The sequence below is a fragment of the Eucyclogobius newberryi genome, unplaced genomic scaffold, assembly GCF_026437365.1.
Source record: "Eucyclogobius newberryi isolate DKJ021-1_F unplaced genomic scaffold, fEucNew1.0.hap1 SCAF_2, whole genome shotgun sequence".
In the NCBI taxonomy this organism is placed as follows: Eukaryota; Metazoa; Chordata; class Actinopteri; order Gobiiformes; family Gobiidae; genus Eucyclogobius; species Eucyclogobius newberryi.
In genome coordinates, this window is record NW_027315834.1 from 12,905,950 (window position 1) to 12,927,048 (window position 21,099).

The 21,099-nt window shown below is 40.3% G+C and overlaps 1 protein-coding gene across 2 annotated transcripts in view; it reads right to left on the reverse strand.

Annotated features, from left to right (window-relative positions):
• vav2 (vav 2 guanine nucleotide exchange factor) overlaps positions 1-21,099 on the reverse strand; it is a 357,645-nt gene that overhangs the window by 38,570 nt on the left and 297,976 nt on the right. For both annotated transcript variants that reach the window (XM_072453573.1, XM_072453572.1), the window contains 3 exons: positions 20,391-20,459; positions 19,018-19,118; positions 1,727-1,826 (listed from right to left, as the gene is read on the reverse strand). In XM_072453573.1, coding sequence (XP_072309674.1) covers positions 1,727-1,826; positions 19,018-19,118; positions 20,391-20,459 — 270 coding nt within the window. The remainder of the gene's footprint in view (positions 1-1,726; positions 1,827-19,017; positions 19,119-20,390; positions 20,460-21,099) is intronic.

Genomic DNA, 21,099 nt, shown 5'->3' on the forward strand with positions numbered 1-21,099 from the left:
GCAATTAAGTTTTGTATATTTAAAATTCAGCTAAAAAAATAGAAAAAATAGAGAATAGCTAATTTGTTACGTTCATAATTTCACTTCCTGTTTGTAATTGATGACATTATAGCAAACGCTGGACAAAAACTCATCAAATGTCACGACTCTTTTTATTTGACAAATACAAATATATGAGAGACACTATATTTAATTGAATTAATATTTGGAATGTCAAAAAAGTTGTTTATTTTGTGTAAATTATGCATAAACTTGGTGGGATGTCTCTTCATGTCATTTTCTAAAGATTTTTTTACTTTCATCCACAAATACCTACTCAATTGTTGTAAAACTATCATGTATATGTTTAACAGGTATAAATACACCAAATAAAGTCAAAATTAGAAAATCATAAAAACCTGTCATGCGCCCTTGTTACATCTCAAAGCACAACTTGCAAAATTCAGAATGTAAAAGCAATTTATGTATTATTTATCAGACCAAAAGAACCGCAGAAATAAATTATATTGACATACTGTATCTGAAAACACACTGAATAAAACACGTTCCTCTGCACACTGCATATTTAAATACCGTGACATTTTGCTAAACGAAAAGTGAAATGTTGTTTACGCTGTTCTGGCACGTTTAATTAAGCAGCTAATTTAGTCCCATTTATCTCCGCGGCTACGATAGCACTTTGAGTTATTTACTTTGCTACTTTGATTTTATTGTTTCATAAATTAAAGGCATTAATGATTCTGTGCAAATAAAGCCTTGTCAACTTAAATTTGTGCTGTTTGTTTGAATTTTGTCTATTATTCAAATAATTAGCTTAATCAAACATCAAAAATTCGAATTAAAATGATTTTCAAGCTAGTATGATGTTTTAAAAGTGCACAATGTCATTTTTTAGATAAAATATGCCTTTATTTGTCCACACATGGGGAAATTTTGGGTGAGGGGTGATGGAGATGATAAAGCGTTTTCTAGAATGTTGCACAGTCCGGCATTAAACTTCTCTACAATGCAAAGTATTTTCTTTTCTGCTATGAAAACGCCTCTAGTACAATAAATGCAAGATGGATTGTAAGTTTAATGTCACACAGTGGAACATTTTAAGCAAAGCAATCACATCTCCATGGAGACAAGCAGGTATCGGACCCTCCACAAGAAAAGTAACGCAGTACAACTTCAGAAAATTGAAGGCTGAAAATAACTGCTGTAATTGTTTTGTTCCTACTGCTATCGCTTGTTCTTCATATATAGTGACAGTTAGAGTGCCTATGACAGGTTTTAATGTTTTTAAATTTACTTCATTTGGAGTATTTATACCTCTTGTACATATAAATAAAAGTTTTACACCAATCGAGTAGGTATTTGTGGAGAAAAAGTTGAAAAATCTGTAGAAAATAACATCACACGAGGGACATTCCAAGTTTATGGATAATTTACAGAAAGAAACAACTTGTTTAACTTTCCAAACATTAATTAAACAAAATAAAGTCGCTCTCATACTTTTATTTGTCAAAAAAAGAAACAGGAAGTGAAATTATAAACATTAAAAATGTGCTAATCTGTGATAATTTTTTTATTTAAATTTTTCTCAAAATTCAAAATATATATGTATTTTAACTGAATTTTTGTTGTCCGGCCTGTATGGGGCACTAATAGGAAAAAACAATCCTAAACTGTATTCACATTATAGTTCCAGTAACGTAGAAGTCTGAATCTAGAAAGTGTGTACCTCGACTTTGATGCGGATGTCTTCTCTGGTGGCGATGAGCTCGTCCAGGGTCTTCTGGGCGTTCTCCATGTGACTGCAGTACTGGCCGTAGAGTAACAACCTGGAAAAGACAGTACTGTGAGTCAGTAAAAAAACTAAAAAAAAAAATTGTACCTTTCAATAGCAGAGCAAAAGTCATATTCAACTTTGTGTTTTGAGTAAAATGGAATGTTTGGTTTGGCTTCAGATACTTTTTATAAAATGAATTTCAAAAGCAGGGCAAGATGAGTTTATTTGTAGAGCGCACACAAAGCAATTCAAAGCTCTTTTCTGAACAGGAAATGATAAAATCCCAATTCATTCATTCATTTTCTACCGCTTGTTCCTGTTTGGGGTCGCGGGTGACAGGAGCCTATCCCTGTGACTTTGGGCCTTAGGCGGGGTTCACCCTGGACAGTAGCCAACTCATCGCAGGGCCGACACAGAGACATAGACACACAGACAATCATTCATTCATTCATTCACTAGAGCCAATTTAGAGTTGCCAATTTAGCCTAACACATGCATGTCTTTGGACGGTGGGAGGAAGCCGGAGAACCCGGAGAGAACCCATTTTAACATGGGAGGGGAGAATTCTAACCGCTCTGCCACCATGCACCCCCCACAATCACAATTCAAACACATAGAAACTTTTAAAATGTTAAAAACAGGAGTGCAGATAAAGCAGAACTGTTTTGAGCCATGACGTGAAAATACCTTATATACGGGTTATAAGTCGCACTTTTTTTTTTTTTACATAGTTTTGGCCGGGGTGCAACTTATAACTCCGGAGCAACTTATTTGTGATATTATTCGTTATTTTCACACTGGCAACTGCGTTTCACATCACCACAAGAGGGCTCTAAAGCGACGCAGCGACGCTCGAAGCAACACAGAAGAAGAACCAGTACTTCCTCTACCTCCGGAGTTTGCAGAGTTGTTTTTAAGGCTGCGTTCACACTTTTGCAAACACTGCATCAAAATTGGGACTCACCATGTGGTTTGTTCTCTGATCTGTTATTATTTGAAATTGCATTTAAAAAGTTCTTGTTCTTGGATTTTATCAAATACATTCCCCCCAAAAATGCGACTTATACTCCAGTGCGACTAATATATGTTTTTTTCTTCTCTATTATGCATTTTTTGGCTGGTGTTCTTATACGTATAATCCGGAAAATACGGTACATTTCTTGTAGTTTGGGCTCATTTATTGAAAAGTAGATATATAAATAGACTGTGTGATTCCTTTGGCCTCTTTTGTAATTAGTGGCAGAACAGATTAATTACAGTTGGTCACAGCACATGTTTGACAAAGAATGACAAAAAAACATACAAAGTCCTGGGGAATTCTTCTGTTTTTAATTTGACGATGTGTGTGAAACGCTAAAAGGATTTGAATCTAAGAGGACGCGCTGACCTCTGTGACCTCTGTGACCTCTGTGACCTCTGTGACCTCTGTGACCTCTGTGACCTCTGTGACCTCTGTGACTCTGGGAACAGGATCAGTTTCTGCCATTGGGAGTTCAAAGTGATGGTGTTGGTTAAGTACATTTACTAAAGTGCTGCACATCACCAGAGGTCACAAGGTAATGTTCGGTACTAAAATACAGGGAGTTTATCATTTGTACGGTAAAGAAAATATGAAACGAACAGAAAGTGCATCAAAATATAATATAAATAATATTTCATCCATTTTAAAGCTGCATTACTCAACTTTTTTTTCCCATACATAGTAGATTTCCCCCAAAAGTGTATTGTAAAAGCAGAATATTGTGACGACGGACCAAGAATAACACATTTTACCCACTGCAAATGTGTGAGAAAGAGGCGTGTATACTGTACGACGCTTTGAGATGCGAGCTGATTGGCTGTGGTCCGGTGGTCCGCCCCCGTTTCACTTCTCCGTCCGGAAGTGGTAAATTCATCAACAACAAAAAAGTGTTTCTTAAATCACCAAAGTGAACACTCATGTACAGTACAGTAGTTGACGTTCTTTGTAGGACAAGACAAGATAAGATAAGAGAGGGCTAAATAATGACGGTAACATTGTAACTAAAACACTGAAATTAAATACAAAATGAATGATATGAATAATACAATGATGTGATTCCCAGTTCTCCAGCCCAGTGCGTTCAGGCGTCGGACTCGTTCATATTCTTTATTAATAAGAGCATTTGAGAGGCCAGTGCAGGAGTCGCCCCACCCAGCAGGGGGCACACAAATGAATATGGGGAAGCGTGTTGTACGAATACGAGCGTATACATGCATAACCGATGAGCCCGGTCCGTCCCCGCGGTGATTCTGTAATGAGGGCTGTGTTATTGAGCCCACTCGCTTTATTAAATGCATCTTATCTGTGTCTGTGAAACACGGATCTGTTCATTTTGAGCGCAGGATATGAGAGCGTCTAAATTACACGCTCAAATGTAACACAACCCTCAGGATTCAACCAGAATGTGGGATAATTTTTTCAATTGAAAGTTTGTTTGTTTTGTTCAAAATTAAATTAAATCAAGAAAATAAATACACAGTTTAAGAGTTTGATTTCACGTATTTTGCAATTTTTTTTTGTTTTATTTGACTTTTATCTGTATATTTCCATAAACATCTTAACTAAACATATTTCTGTAAAACCAAGTAGTTTAAAACTCGAATGAATACATTTTCTATTTGTGATAGTATTGCAGGCGTTCAGAAGTCAAAAGGAGAATACAGAATACAAAACAACAATAACAAAACTGCAATCATTAGTGCTAAGACTATGGATAAATGCTACTATTACTGCAACAACTACTATCATCACCACTGGGGCTGAATATTGCTACTTCACGATACAATGTACGGTACCAATACTCGGAACTTGATATGATACGTGTCCTGATACATGGACAAAACTAAAACTACATTTGATTATGAAGAACAACAAAATGCCTTGGACTTTCATGTTCACAATGGCCTTAATATCAGAATACAAGCCACCAGAATAAACCACCTTTTCAGTCCAGCAGCCGTGCGCAGGTTAATACGTATATATTTCAGCAATTTAAACACAAATCTCTGTATCCATTGTCAAGAAGTCCATCACGAAATTTTGCCGTATCAGTATTCTGAGTACAGCCCTAATTACTATTACTGCTACAACTAATAATAAAAGGACAATGAGCGCTGCGTGGATGTCCAAAAACATTTACTTTTTTAAAATCAAAAACAGGTGAGAAAACTGTGCTTCTTTACAAGAGAAAAACAGCTCTGTCTATTTGGATAAAATTCCCCAAAACGAAAATCCAAGGCCCCGTTAACTCCTACTCCTGCAACTACTTTAGCATTTTTTGAAACCTACTGAAGACACATAAGCTCTGAATCATGCTCTCTCCTCCCCCATGTGGGAAACACCGGCAGAAATGGTATGAATGGACTGTAGATCTGAGCACTAAAAATAGCCCCGTCACAGTGAGCGCCGATGAGAGGCTGACACAGATTTGGACCGTGGAGGAGAGCCACTTCAAAAGCCACTCCTCTCACCCGGTGTGTCTCTCTCTCCTCCTCCTACTCCCCCCTTTCTCTCCCCCTCTTCTCTGAAACTAGGACATGGCACGGTTGGACGGCCATCTCCACCACGCTGGCACCGAGGCGTCCTAATCTGAGGCTGTGAGCGAGAGGGAGTGAGGGGAGGAATAGAGATGATAAAGATGGAGCGGGAAAGAGTGCGAGAGAATGTGACCGAGGGGGAGAATGAAAGTAGAAGCACAGGCAAATCCAGAGAGTGAAAAGAGAGAGAGATTAAAAGAAAGACAGCGGGAGAAAAGTTCAGATGATTGATTTGTACAGTTTGAACATGTTTCCAGTGTCTTAAGTGAACAGTGAACCCTGAAAAGTACGGTACAAGCTTCCGAAGTGGCTCATTTTGGCGTAATCTTTATCCAAGGCAAGGTTAAGCATCAGAGCGAGATGATCATCGGCGGAGCTAGGGCCTGGCTTTGGGGCTTGAGCCCCGGATGTTTTTCCAAAAGGCCCGGATCTTTTTGAGTCTTAAAAACGCATTCTGGCACCACTGAGCAGAGCATTGGGTTGGGACACAGGGGACCAGGGTACAAATCCTGCAGTGGCTTCGCTTGAATCATGTTGTCCTTTTCATACTTAAATGTTTTAAAAGTGAAACGTGTCATTTGTGCAGAGCGGAGGGTCACTCTCCTCTGCGCTGTTCCCATCTCTGATTGGATGCTTGTTCTCTTTACCAGTTTCATTGGTTGTTTTTGTTGAACTGGTGTATGATTGGCTGCATGTAGAAAGTGGGCGGAAGCGTAGCAAGTGTTTACAGCAGACAGCATTTTGACCATGGAGCTGACACGCTATAACAAGAGCAGGTTGAGTGGAAAAAAAAAGACACGCTGAAAAAGAAAGTTTATCTAACGTAGAATGGATCGTTCAAACGATGAATTAATTGTGGTTGTCAGTGTAGCAGTAGCTCAGAGGTTTTATTCATCTACAAAGCTACAGGACAAACAGCTCATTGAGGAAAGTGTCTGCTAAAGGTAAGACTGACTTTTACTTTCTACAAAAATTAAACTAACGTATATCAGAAAGAGCAGTTCAACAAGCACTAGCAGTTACACATTGGTCTGACTAGCTCAGTCAGTATAGCATGAGACTCTAGACTTCAGGGTTGTGAATTCGAGCCTCGTCGGGAACAAAGGGTTTTTCATATTTGTTTTGTCACTGTTTGTTTTAAATCAGAACACCAAGATGTACAATTTCTTAAAAAAATAAATGTAACTAAATGCTACCACCTCGCTGTTCTGTTCAAAGTTTTTGGAAAGAGGACCTCTCTCAGAAGGTGAAAAGGCCATGGTCTTTCTTTGCCTTTGGAGGGTTACTGTATGTACAGAAAATCCAGTATTGGGGGCACTAAAACCACATAATATCGGCCCTTTCTTTTTGGGCTAAGCCCCGGAAGTTTAGAATGTCTGGCTCCGCCTCTAGAGATGATTAGACAAGAGAGAATGCAAATGGCAAAACACAGATATTAAAAGAAAATAATTTCTTGCCAAACGCTGACTTGCTCTCATGATAAACCAGCATAATTCCAGTGATGGTAACTTATGATGAGCCGACAGACTTGGCAAAACTAAACTAGCACACGCAACAGTCGTTTCCTGAACATTAACGCACGGAGAAGAGAAACTGACGATGAAGCTGAAGTCATTTCTTGTTTACTTTAGCCACGTCTTCACCAGCAAGATTAATTCTCACGATTTTTGTGAGAATCTATCTTGTTAGGCTCCAGCTGATTCGTTTGCAATCGGACAAGTGGTTTAACGGGCCAATCACATGGCATTTAGGGCTCATATGGCTTTTTAAAAACGTGCACACAATGGCACTTGCATTTGTGGATGAAAAAGAGGATTGTGCTTTTCTCTCCATTGGATTTAACACAATTTAGATTTTTCTGCTTCTTACGCTTCGACCAATCAGCATGAAGTATTCGTTCAACATCTCAACGACGAGAGACTTTCTAGATTGATTCATGTGGAGAACTCAATTCGGAGTGAGACACGGAGCAATCTTCCATGACCCGGGTTAGCCACTTCTCACAGCGCCAAAAACTTGGAATTGCTTTACGTCCTGAGATCGGCAATATGCTATAATTCAGGTACAATTAAAAGGTCACATTTTTATATAACGCTTTTCTACCGTTAAGGTACTCAAAGCGCTTTACATCAAGGAACCAGTCACCCATTCACTCACACATTCACACCCAGATGTACGCAGACACTGGGGGCGAGTTGGGTTAAGTGTCTTGCCCAAGGACACAACAGCAGTATTCACATGAGGCAGCTGCGATCGCACCGCCAACGGATCTGACCGCTCTGACCGAGCAGGGAGTCGAACCGCAGATCTTTGGATCAGAAGACGAGCACTCTACCACTGAGCTACTGCATTAAGGAAACATCTGTTATGTTTTGGGTGACATCAGCTGCTCACGTGGGAATATTGTATGTATATTGTATGTATATATTTCAGATGCACACACCCCTATATGCACTAGGGGGCCCCCAAGCCGACATTATAGCCTAATCAGAGCAGAAACTGAAGTATTTGGCCAATATCAGTTGTAAACTCTATATGACACTTATGTCTTTCTACATTGGTTCATACAATGCTGCATTTTTTGTTCTGATTTTCATTTTAATACATTTTTTTGTTCACATTTTATAACAGCAGCTGAGCGTCGAAGTCTCCTGCTCAACCAAGTCGCTAATCAACGCCCTATTGTGATCGGCTTCAACAGGCGGTAACAGGGGAAGGGAGCGGGATAATTCTTGCATTTTATGTCAAATGCAGATCAGATTTGACACTCATGACTTACTGTTAGTGGATATTTCATGGTCCATTTCCCTTTAAGACTGCAGAAGAAGATGGTCCGGATGTAAACTGCTGTACAATATGATAATTTTGTCTTGACGTTTGGTTTTGTCTGCAAATGTGTGATAACCCATTCCCAGTTTCTGAGCTAGGTTTGGTCAGGATTATGCTATTATTATGAAATAGTATGTAATGTTTTAGTAGTAATGTTTTAGTTCGAACAGACACGTTTCCACTTGTTCGCTTTGGAGTGGATTGGTACAATCCAATGAAAATAATATGACAAAAAGCAGGTAAAAAGAAAAACTATAATTCCTGCATATTTAATCCTTCTAACCTTAGTCGAACCAAATGCATTACGTAGAGAGACGTTAAAATGTGTTGTAGAGGCCCAGAGAAGTCAAGTAAACCAGAAAATCTGACTATAAATGGAAGTTTGTAGTTTCTCGTTTACTGTAGAAAGTGCTACAAACTTGGAATTACAAAACATTTTGCAAACTGCTGAGACTGAAAGAAAAAGTACAATTCAGGTACAACATGTGTTATGTTTGGGGGACGTTTGGGTGACTGCAGCTCATGTGGAAGACCTCTCCTTCTGGATCAGTCCGGAGCATACGGAAAAAATGTATGATGGACTTTCTAAATTCAGCATTGCTTTGGCAAGGTTAAGTGAGGTAGACTTTATTGCCCCCATAGGGAATTATGTCCTCTGCATTTGACCCGTCCTTCAATGCAGCTGGGGCATCTCCTGCACAGCATCCAGGGACCCAGATATTGAGCTAAAAGATGTTTATCAGGAGTACCCAGCTGGAGGATGAGCCTATGCATATTTTAGATCATTTGACCAGTTGCTCTTTGAAGATATTTCAAATAGCTGAGTCTGTATTCTTACTTGTCCCACTGTGTTCCCTTCTTATTCTTCATCCAGCTATGCACAAGTCAACTTTCGAGGAATCCCTACTTTCTAAACAGCTCTTTCTTCACTGGAGTCCAGCTGAGCCTTGTTTCGAGCCCCCCGCCGAGGCCCCTATCGCGATGTGACTGGCCCTGCAGTATACGAGCCCCTGATTAAGATGTGATCCAAACTGGAGAAGACAGCCCTCCTCGCCTGTCGCCCCTGCGTTCCATCGCGGAGATAAATTGGCCCTTGATCAATTAGACGGCACCAGCTACAATGTGCGAAATGTGCAAGAATCCAGCGTAAAATGAGATATCAAATCATAATGTCAGATGAAGGGCTTATTTCAGGGTTGGTTGGTGATAGGAGGCAGCAAGTAGAACATTGGTGAATATGGGGCTCATTAGGACAGTTAGGGTAAATGATTGGAATGGCTTTGAAATGGGGCGTTAAACTTAAGGGCGGACAGATGAAGGTGAAGCTTCATTTAGAGGACCGTAAAGTCAAGAAAAAGACCCACAAAATCCAAATTATACACGTGGTACATGAATGTAACTGATGGAGAATAATGTGTGGCAAGATGTCAAAATGCTGGATTCAAAATGTTAGCTCAAAGGGAATCCAGCAACTTGTGACCGAAGTGCATTTTAATGATATAGTTAATGGCATAACAATTGTCAATGATAGAGAGAAGACCATACGACGCTGAAAGGATGTAAATATTTAGTAAATTGATAGTTTGCTGTAAAAGAAAAAGGACTTAAAGTACTGTAGAAGAGATGTCAAGGTATATCGTCCCAGTAAAGAAAATGCATCCTCTGCATTTGACCCATCCCCTAAAGTGGACATGTTATACATTCTTGTGGCTTTAATTGTGCTTTTGGTCGCTTTGGGATTAGTTCTGCACATTTTCTAAATTAAAATGCACTTCACAGACTACACTTCTGTTTCCAGTTCCATTGGAGCGCCATCTGTTGTCTGCAGTGGGAATGAACAACGGGAAATAAATAAACCAAGCCACAATTTGACATCAGAACAAGTCCGGTGATGGCTTAAAAACTGTGCAGGAAAAGTCCAGATTATACTTGTGATGTAAAAATCAGGGTAAAATTCAGGAGTTATTTGTGAGGCTCAGAGAAGACATCCTTGTAAACAGAATTTATGAAACAAGCATGAATGAAGCTAAATACAAATTTATAACCAATATAATGTATTTAATGCTGTTGGGGCCACTTGCCAGAGCATGGGTGACCACATGTACAGCACCAACGGACCCATCTACCAATCTTGAGCTAGAACAAAAATGACTAATGAAAAAGCACATTTTACTCTGAGTAGTAAAGATTACCTCATGAATATGGCCGAGGCATGAACCAGTGACCTTCCAGTTCCGAGACACGCTTAACCCCATGCATCAAATAAACTGCACTTTTCAATTTCAATCCAATCTGATTTTCTTCGTTTCAATAAAAGCAGGTGTCAACTTTGTCAGGCTTAATGGGCAGACTAGAGCACAGCGTGTGTCCACATTCACTGCTGCCTCAGTCATTACTGACGCTATGACAACAGACACATGTCATGCAGATCTGTGGGGGGTCCAGCTCTATCAGGTCTCTTTCAATGCACTTACAAGAAAACATCCCCTTTAGAATCTAGGTCAAAACTAATTAGACATTATTGAAAAGTGGGTCAAGACGTGATGACATCCAGGTTAGGAGTGCAATGATTATGCATGTTTGAAGCACTTACAGTACCTTTTTGTTTAGAATGATAAAGTATTGTTGATAAAAAAAAATAAGCAATACGTGGCCATATGTTGCATCTAAATATTTTAATTTACTAAGCAAGAATGTTTTACCGCAAAGAGCAATTTAGAGGCCTTTGACTTGTTGGATTTAATAAAACATATTGGGGAAAGATACTGATTGATTTACAGACTTCTTAAATTAGACGTTTTTTCATATTCAGAATAACGAGTTATCAGCATGGGTAAAGGATCTTGTCTGCAACTCTCTGATAAATGGGTTGACCAATGACATCACAAAAAATAACAACATTAAGGAAGGTTGAAATAATAGCCATAGACAGAACCTGACAAAACCAATTTAGGATTTGAAACTGCAGAAAGAAATACTAAGAGAGCATCCATTTTCTTTTGTTTGTGAAAGTATACAGTAGTGCTCCATCAAGTGGAGGACACATAATTCAAAACATAAGCAGTATATATTTTCCTTTTGATATCTGCTTTGTCACTAATCACCAATCAATCATTCTTTCACATTTGAAGAAAAAACACACTGTTATCGCGTCACTTTTTCAGACGAATGCCACGGTCTTAAACCCATAGAATGCTGACCAATTTTGAACCAATCAGTGAGCAGCGGCGCACAGCTGATCACACACAATCCAAACAAAGCGTCATCACAGCGGCTGCAGGGCCTCTTCATATCAGAATAATGTGAGTGTTAGAAGATGGTGAACATTTATTTCAAACAAGGCCTTAATCTTCTGTGTCAACGTAACGCCACCACGAGGCCACAATGTTTACATTCTGAACACAAAAAATAATGCAAATCCCAGAACAATTTAAAAAACAAAATGACTCTTTCAAGAAAACACTAACCATTTTCTTGGAGAACCATGTCGAGGAATCTAATTACACAAGGGAGGGCACTTTGGGGCAACTTGTATATTTGAACTGTTCCAAGACCTCTGGGACAAGCATTTCAAACAGCCTTATATGCATGCAAAAGGACAAACAATATGGCCCCCACTCCATGTAAAGTCATGGGTCATTGCTTTAAACCTTGCTGTTTACAGCCCCTCCTGTGTGCCAGCGCTCTGCCCCTCTTCCCTTATGGCTCCCATAATGAAAACGCCACTGTGCATGCCATTTTACAGCGACGCAATTTGGAGTAAGAGTGCCCCCCTGCCTCTCACCAAGCCCCTAACTCCCGCAAGTCAACTCCAGAAGAAATCTCCAAGCAAAGTAGAAGTGACAGCCTGTTCCGCTATAGCTAATGTCCACTGACACATGGCACGGAGACCCCCTCACCTCCACTGGGCAAATGGAGCGTACACCCCATAAGACTCTTCGAAGCAGTGGCGTGATGGAGAGATCAGGAGGGCAGATTACTGGGGGAATGAGTTGGGGGTTTGCGGAAATGAGGGTGACAACAAGAGGCCACTTAGGTTGAGTTTATAGAACGCTCTTGGAACCGTTGGGAGTGGGCGAGCTGGGTTTTGCCATCTGGAGCAAAGGAAAGTGGGTGAGAGCAGTCAATTAGTGCTTAGTGCTTAGCTTAGTGGTTTAGTGGCTGGTTAATTTTTTCTATAAAGTCTGCACGCGAGAAATACAAAATAGTGGCTCATTGAGCTATGTTTTGCCTAAATACCTCACGATACAGAACATATATTCCGATCCAGGGTCCATGATATGATACGATATGAGAATATTGGAGAGGAATAGCTTTACGCATTTGAGGGACACAGGATTCTCTGGTTGTCCTACATTCAAGCAAAAAGAAGGATGGGTGGCTTGTCAGGCAAACAGGTCGCCTAAGTGTTGTTAAAGGGTGGATCAAATGCAGAGGACACACGGGAACAATACAATGTACCCTAAATTGCCCTTAGCTGTCATGGAAGTGTGCCGACAGATGTACTACAAACTATTGATTCTTTAACGCCACGGTTCAGCAACTGGAAGACCAAATTACTTCAGAAAATGTATTTGAGGTCTTTCCAAAGTGAGCATTTCAACAAGTGCCCTCTTAGAAGATCAATTAATAGGCTGTCCCGTCTCTTGAGTCGTGGTCAAGATAAACCGGTGACATTTTCAGTTTGGCATTCAGTCCGGCGACAAATAGAAGCGAACCCTTTCATCCCATTTAGCCACGTGTGAAAAAACACTACAAGCACATTGTTGTAAAGGTCAGAGCGGCTTACAAGCACCGATAACCAAATTAATTATGCCCATCCGAGGCTAATGCGAGGAGGTCTGAGTGGCTGCAAAATCCCCGGTCAGTTTGCGCCATTGAACATACCGACAACAGGCAGGTCCGAGTGTCAATCACAGAAGCAGAGTAAAAGAGTCAGTGACGCACAAAATCTGCAAATCTAATGAGAGGTGGCTGTAAATAACTCAGACGTACTTTCAGAGGTGGACCGCAGCGGTAAGAAGAATGAGCAGTGGTCATCAGGTAATTTGTTTATCAATGGGAAGATTCTATATCACTGACAAAGGTTTGCATGCATTATGATGGGGCGGGGAGTTTGGAAAGAGTCTTGCAGCAATTATTTGCAAAAAAGCTAATTCAATTCATTCAGCGTTTATGTTTGTGTTTAATGTGATATATTTTGTTAAAATTTATTTCTGGAATGATGATGGTTTCGTGTCAAAAATGCACCACATTCTCGAATGATTGTCCTTTTGAAATACATACTTAAATACCTTGGGTGCAAGCGGTTAGCACTCTTGCCTCCCAAGAAGTAGATCATGGGTTCGATTCCCGGGCCAGACCAACATCACATGATCTCTCTGGGTGGAGTCTGCATGTTCTCCCCGTGTTACCGTGGGTTCTCTCCGGGTTCTCCGGCTTCCTCCCACCGTCCAAAGACATGCATGTGTACCCTAAATTGGCAACTCTAAATTGGCCCTAGTGAATGAATGTGAGAGTGACTGGTTATCTGTAATGTCTATGTCTATGTGTTAGTCCCTGCGACGAGTTGGCCACTGTCCAGGCTGTACCCTGCCTAAGGCCCAAAGTCACTGGGATAGGCTCCAGTCACCCGCGACCCCGAAAGGGAACAAGCGGTAGAAAATGATTGAATGAATGAATAATTAAAGACCTTATTTTCAGGCTTCCACCACATTTTGACTCATCTATGTGATGTAATTACCTCTTAAACCTGAAAACATCACACTGAACCAAAACAGTCAAATGTTGACTGTTGAAAAACAAGTGTTTACGTTCATGTTTTATCATGTCTGCCCATTAACATGCACTGTTCAAATCAAATAAATACATAAGTCCATACAGCTCCTCCGGCTCTAGCAAATGTGGGAATTTGCATATTTGCAGCAATGATTTATTATTTAATACTAGTTCTCAAATGTACCAAACTCACATGAGCGCAACTCATTTCATTTTTCTTTGTCCTCTTTTGCCCCATTAGACCTTTGCCTTGTAAGACCCTGTCCGAGCATCCCAGATTGCGTGCGAGCCTTCAGATTTCCAGGCACTTGGCTCACATTCTCGCTTGTGCATGCTACAGTGAGGAAGAGTATGGGAATGTCGTTAGCTATTAATCTCGGGGCCACACTTACACCGGGTTTTATTCCCGCCCTATGCTGGAAGGAGATAGTGCTCAGGACCGATTACCTATGCAAAAGCCCTTGCTTAAGGGCACATGGGACAGAAGCCAGCCATTCAGCAAAGGAGTACAATGAGGAAGCACTTACAAAGTATAAACACAGGGAAATATTTGGAAACACAAATGCAAATATATAAGGCAATGGAAGAAGCTAACAAGGAAGCTAAGGTGCTTTGTCAACAGCTTTAAGTGGCTTGTATTCAGTGAATGTTAAGTTATGCTTGTTTTCAGATGATTGACTTGAACTTTCAGTATCGATATTTGTTTGGCTTCATCAACATACCAGAGCAGAGACTGAATTTAATTTTTTATTTTCAGCACTTCTTTTTCTGTATTTGCCATAACCAATACCAGTGTCGTAAATCTGTGCACCCCTCGGTTCCTGCACCATTGTTGTCTGCCAATAACGACCCTGAACATTTGCCTTTCACTGTTAAAAGGGCTGTACCCATTTTTTCCCCATGTAATGTCTTGTCTCAGAGTGGAGAATATTTAGGATTCTGGGAATGCATTAGAACTCTGAGCGATACATGTAGACCACTGCAAAGAGTTTAAAATGATCTAGTTCTGTGTTTTACATTTTAAGACTATAATAATCAGGTACAGCGCATTTGAAGCGATTTCAAACGCTTCAAATGGTCTCCCCACCATTCTGCCATTTTAGGTGCACTCAATGACATCTCCACAGCAGCAGCATCTTGAGCTTCTCTGTGCCAATGCTAACTCTTTCAATCTTTACATGATTTGCTGCTTTAGGTCTACAACATTCAACATTAACAGATTAAACCACTCATAAGCATAAGAGTGTCTGCGCGTGATGTCATGCAGGCACTTTATGTTCTTGTATTGTGAGTGATGTCACAAATTTTGTATTATTATTATTATTATTATATTTTCTTGGCTCCATCACAAATAAAGCCTAAAGAATAAAGCCTAAAGAATAAAGGCTAAAGAATGCCCAAATTCATTTAAATGGGGAAAATGTACTAATACTTTTGTTAATTCTGTAAAAAGTAAAAATTTTCAAATGTCAAAAGTAATAGCACACGTACTACTGTGAAAGCGATCATAATGAGGTATAACATGTTGAAATTGGTTGAAGCGTTAATAAGCGTTAAATATAATAATAAAAACACTCACAATACAAGAACATATGTGTCAGAACGCGGAAAAAGCACGTACATGTCTACCCGGAGACATTTTGAGTTATTCACAGATTCTGAAAGTGTGAATTCAAAGCTTTCCAATGATGTCTCAGTCATGTAGATCTGATCATATTTGAGTAAGTTGTGGTCATTTGAATGTATACAACTCTCAAAACCCATTCACTGAGAAAACGGCCTCTAAAGTTTCTCACCTGAGAGAGCCCAGAGTCACAGGGGGGCTCATTTGCATCTCATTGAGATAAGCCCTCCCCCCTGTCACACTGACACCACCTCCCCCTACAGCTGTCACTGAAGACTCAAGAGGAGTGTTGTTATTGATGGTAACTGGACTTGAATCAGAATTAGAAGTTACTATATTAAAATGGAAATACTTGATTACAAAAGGCCCTGAATAGAATCAAAGAATCAGAATGAGAATAGGGTTCATTGCATTTGTCGATAAACATAATTCACAGGTGATTCACCAACAATGGTGCACTGAATGATTCAACACAAACAACAAAAGATAAGATAAGATAGCCTTTAATGTTACAACGCAGTAGATACAGGGGGAAAGGACAGTAACTTATAGGAAGTTTAAAAAACACTCTTAATAGAAGAACTCTTATAAACAGATGCCAGGGCCAGGTATACGAACTGCAACGGGTCCATGGCTTTGCATATATGAGATATGAGATAATAGATATGATATGTACACCACCAGAGTCCAATTACATCAGAGATCACATCCTCATCCTCTTCTTCGTCTGTGCACTCTTCTGTGCTGTGACTCTCGGCTCTTGGCATCAAAGCTGTAAACAAATAACAGGACATTTAAGAAATGGCTAACTATTTCACATAAAACACTCATTAACTTTATTTTTTTTTAACACAATGTGAGAGTTTCAATATAAATACCTGAAGTGCTGATAACTCTTGATCTTTGGAAGCCGTCTGAAGAAGGGACTCAGATGCTTCTGCCAGTCCAAGTTCTTGACAAACACTTTGCCATCCGCCGTTCCAACAAGCTGTGGGATACTGAGGTGAGACTCAGGAGAGCTGTTTTCCACTCCCTGATGACAAGGGCGACACTGTAAAAAAATGAGAACAGAAGAAACATATCTTAAGCAGAGAGCAGCGCTGAAGTTTTGCCAGGCTAATGTTTACACATTACAGTAGTCAAATAATATAAACTAACCTCAGCGATGTCTTCCAAAGTGTCAACCCTGGTCTTCATGTATGCTCGCTTGATAATCTGATGATCTGTGCGTGGCCTGCAGCTTCTGATGTGTGGGAGAAGCTGTTTCCACAGTGATCTGAAGCTTGATGTACAAACTGCAGGCTCACCTGAAAAACAGATGTTGCTTATGGTTAATTATACTCTAATCATTAAAACACGAAAATCACCAAAATAATGTTTTACACTTACCACGCTCCTTAGCAGACTTCACGTAGAGACAGGTCATGTCAGTCAGGGTGTCTTTGCCAATTCTGAAAAGGGGGATAAAAGGATTAGGGTTAACAGTAATATGGGAATAACACGCTTCACAGATAACAGTTCACATTGTGACGTTAACGGTGTATTTAAGATGCAAAACGCGGAGATATTGGGACATCTGCCCTCGGCTAGCGGGGCTAGCTAGCTCACTTGAGATAACACTGCTCGTAAAAGCAAAACACTTGCAGAACAGCACACCAAAACATAAACATACACTCGAGTTTAAAACCGGCGCACATTAAAGTGATTAAAAGCGGGTGTTTTAGTCGCAAAGCTTACCTGGTTCAGCCGTCCTGTTGTCTCTCCCAACACCGTGCACAGAGAGACACACAGGAAACTGATAATGGCCAGGCAAGCGCGTGATTGGTTCGAGTGACGCAGTGCGTGCGTGACGTGCAACGTACGTAAGCCACGTGACCAGAAGTGGTATCGGGAGTTGTAGTTTTTTTCTCTTCCCTCGCCGAGAATAACCCGATTATATAGCAAAGTTTAGCTTACAACTTAGCTCCGAATAGCTGCGTTTAGCTCCAGGCTGTGGCGTTAACAGCCGGTTTAGCACCATAAAACACACACAAAGCACGACCCACACAACCCACGGGCCAACCCACGCCGAAAAATAACCCGATAACATAGCAAAGTTTAGCTTACAACTTAGCTCCGAATAGCTGCGTTTAGCTCCGGGCTGTGGGGCTAACAGCCGGTTTAGTCACGAAAACTAACAAAGCAGCATAAAACAGACACAAAGCACGACCCACACAACCCACGGGCCAACCCACGCCGAAAAATAACCCGATAACATGGTGATAACAGCAAGTAGTCACATTAAGCCCGTATTGCAGAGTGCACTGAAGCAACATGTTAGCTTAGCATTAGCTCCACCGGAGCAGACAAGTAAGATTCTAAAGTGATCACGAGACCGCCTTAAAACACAGCGTTAAAGCAATAATTTAGTAGTAAAGTAAAAGTGTACCTGAGTAAACAGTTCCGTTGCAATGTAGTCCAGGAAATGTAAGCTCTGAAGACTGTGCTCTGCAGACGGTCTGGAGTAATGAGAGAAAACACGGAGCACGCAGCTGTAGCCATGCGGATCACAGCTGATTGGTGGAAAATGTAAACAACACGTTGGCTAGAAAAAGGTGACGCCCCCCAGGAGAGCAGGAAAAAGACCCGAAAACTCCACATTTTTAACAGCTTAATGTATACGTTTAAGACAACCAATAGTGTTATCTGAAGCACACAGGGGCTTATTCATAACTTCAACTAGCACATTCTGCAAAAAAACGAAAATCACACATTTGAAAAAAAAAATCTTTTTTGGGGTTTATCTCAGTTTCACCGATGCCGACATGTTCCGGAAATTTCCCCGTTCTGCCACATATAGTGCCTGCATGACATCACGCAGACACTCAATTAACAGATTAAACCACATAAACATTCAGCAGCAACGTACAGCAGAAAAAATTCCAATACCCCCATCACACTTCATCATCATCATTCAATTATTTTTAAGTAATCTTCACATTTCTGCCATTTTCGTCCATCTGATCATAACACAGTTTACCAGCATTAACTCTATACATAAACTCTTGTACGCAATGACCAATAATGAATCCTTTTTAATTTGATGATAATGTTCCACCTTCCAAAGACGGTGGCGTACCCTTCTTCAGGAAAGTTACATAGTGCACCTTTAAGTAAGTGAGGTGAGGCTCCATTGTTTAGATTTTGTAAATGTTTATGTTCTCACACAATTATTTTAAAAGATGTTTTTAAAATTTGCACACACAAAAATTGTCAGCAAAAAGCAAATTCACAAACACGCTTTACCCCATTGGATGCAATTTTACCCTTACGACTTACTGAACACCAATCAATCTGCGCTCAGTACTGCACCGACACATCCGTATGTTCTGTCTGCTCGGTTTATACTCCAGAAAAGCTTGTGCGCGGACAGTGAATTGAACGTGTTAAAGCAGAAGAACAACTAGTTTCTGACCTTTCCTTGAAGTCCAGGAAGATCTTGCCCAGCCCACTGCCTCCGGTCACCATGTTGAAGTCGATAGCTTTGAGCAGGTCGGAGTGCACCTTAATCACGTCCTGAGAGAACAAACAGAAGATAAAGCAAGGCCCTGAATGTGTAGTTTAGTACTGACAAAGCAGAAAAGTAGTGACTTGGTGTACCACATGGTCATTAAAGCTTGGGTACCTTATTTTCAAATCACAAAAGGAGGATGTAAGTATTTAAATATAATCTAAGTAAACCACCTGTCCAAACAAAACAAAAAAACACCAAACATCTGTTCCATGACCGTGGGATTCGTCTTTCCACATGGTAGTTTCAGAAACGCTCAATGCATCAATCGGGTTGAAATACCGTGTTGCAGCGATTATCCAGTAGGAAGAGAGGACCTACCGTATTTTCCGCACTTAAAAGCCTTTCATTTCCTCAAAAACCGTCAGTGCGCGTTATCATCCAGTGCGCTTAATATATGGATTCATTCTGGTTGTGCTTACCGACCTCAAATCGATTTTGTGTGGTACACGGCGCTCGCGGCGCTCTCTCAAAATGTAAACTACATTATTACTACAACATTCCAGCTACCAAAGTCAGCAGCACCGCAGAGTGATACGGACACCTAAATCAAGGACCCTGAATTAAGGACCCCAAAATGGCTCCTGCCAAGAGACCCAAGAGACACGCTTACGACACAGACTTTAAACTCTGGGCTAAAGTCAGTCAACTGTGGTCTGAGCTTTCATGAAGGCCGGAATCATCCCTGAACTGCCGCGACAGTGACTTGTAGATGGATCCGGGGATGTATGGCATCCAGCCCAACTGTTAAACTCAGATGCTGAAGATGAAGAATTTGAGGGATTTGTGGACAAGAAATGAACTGAAAAGGTGAGTGTATTGTATTTTACATGTTATAACTGGACAAGTCTGGGAATTGTTGTAAATACGCTCATTAACGTTTGAACAATGTTGATCTGAATGAGTTGAACGCGTTTAATAAAGCTCAACTGACTGACTTATCCGTCTGTTTTGTTTCTCTTAATGTGCTTTATAGTCCGGTGCGCTTTATATATGAACAATTATCCAAAATAGACCATTTATTGACAGTGCGCCTGTTCGTGCGGAAAATACGGTATTTAAATATGTTCCATCAAAACCAACAAACCTCTAAATGTTGTAACTTGCAGTCGGCCATTAATAATTCACCGAGCACAATGATCGTCTTATGTTATCTATGCCTCTCCATCTGTATTGTTTTGCCCGCTGTTTGTCCCTCCACATGTTACGGTTTCCACTCGGTCAGAGACGTCTTTTTCCCCGTGTGCGCTATTTGATGTGCTTGAACTCTTCCTCACCTCCAGGTTGACAAAGATGGCGTCCATTTCCTGTGGCGTCAACACTTGCTTGAGAGGGATCATGTAGTTCTGAAAGAAGAAACAAAAAGAAACGTCAGAGTCTTCAAAAGGGAAGACATTGCATTGACTGCGCCTTGTCTGAGCTTTTAGCAGCCGTTTGAAAGCTTCATGAGCGTTTAAGTGCAGCAACAAGGCAATCGATGAACACTAAAAAAGATAAAGTCAATGCTTTGTGTTTCTTTAAGTCAATTGGAAGATAATGTTATAGTGAAAAACATGTTTTATTTATAACGTGTAAACCCTGTTCCTTCTCTTGCTATGATATTACACTATGAGAAATAACTGCCTGACAACTCCACTTTGTTCACCAACTCCACCAATAGTTGCCTCCACCTTAAAAATAACATTTTACATTTGACAATTTAACTGAAGAAGAACTAAATCTGTCTGGAAGTCAACTCCAACTGCAAACCAATTCTACCTTTGGGTATAAATAATGTTACGTGAACCTGAACAGCACCTGCTTTTTAATTTATAATCAGTTAAGGCAACTGATGAGACATTTGGAAGTAAAAATACTAATTAATAAACCTCAAACCTTCCACTGTATGAAATTTGCAGAAATGCATGTTTTTTTTTATAGAAAAAACAAATACACGTACATTCTAACTGTGTGCTGGCTCATCTTTCCACAGATCTGACTGGTAAC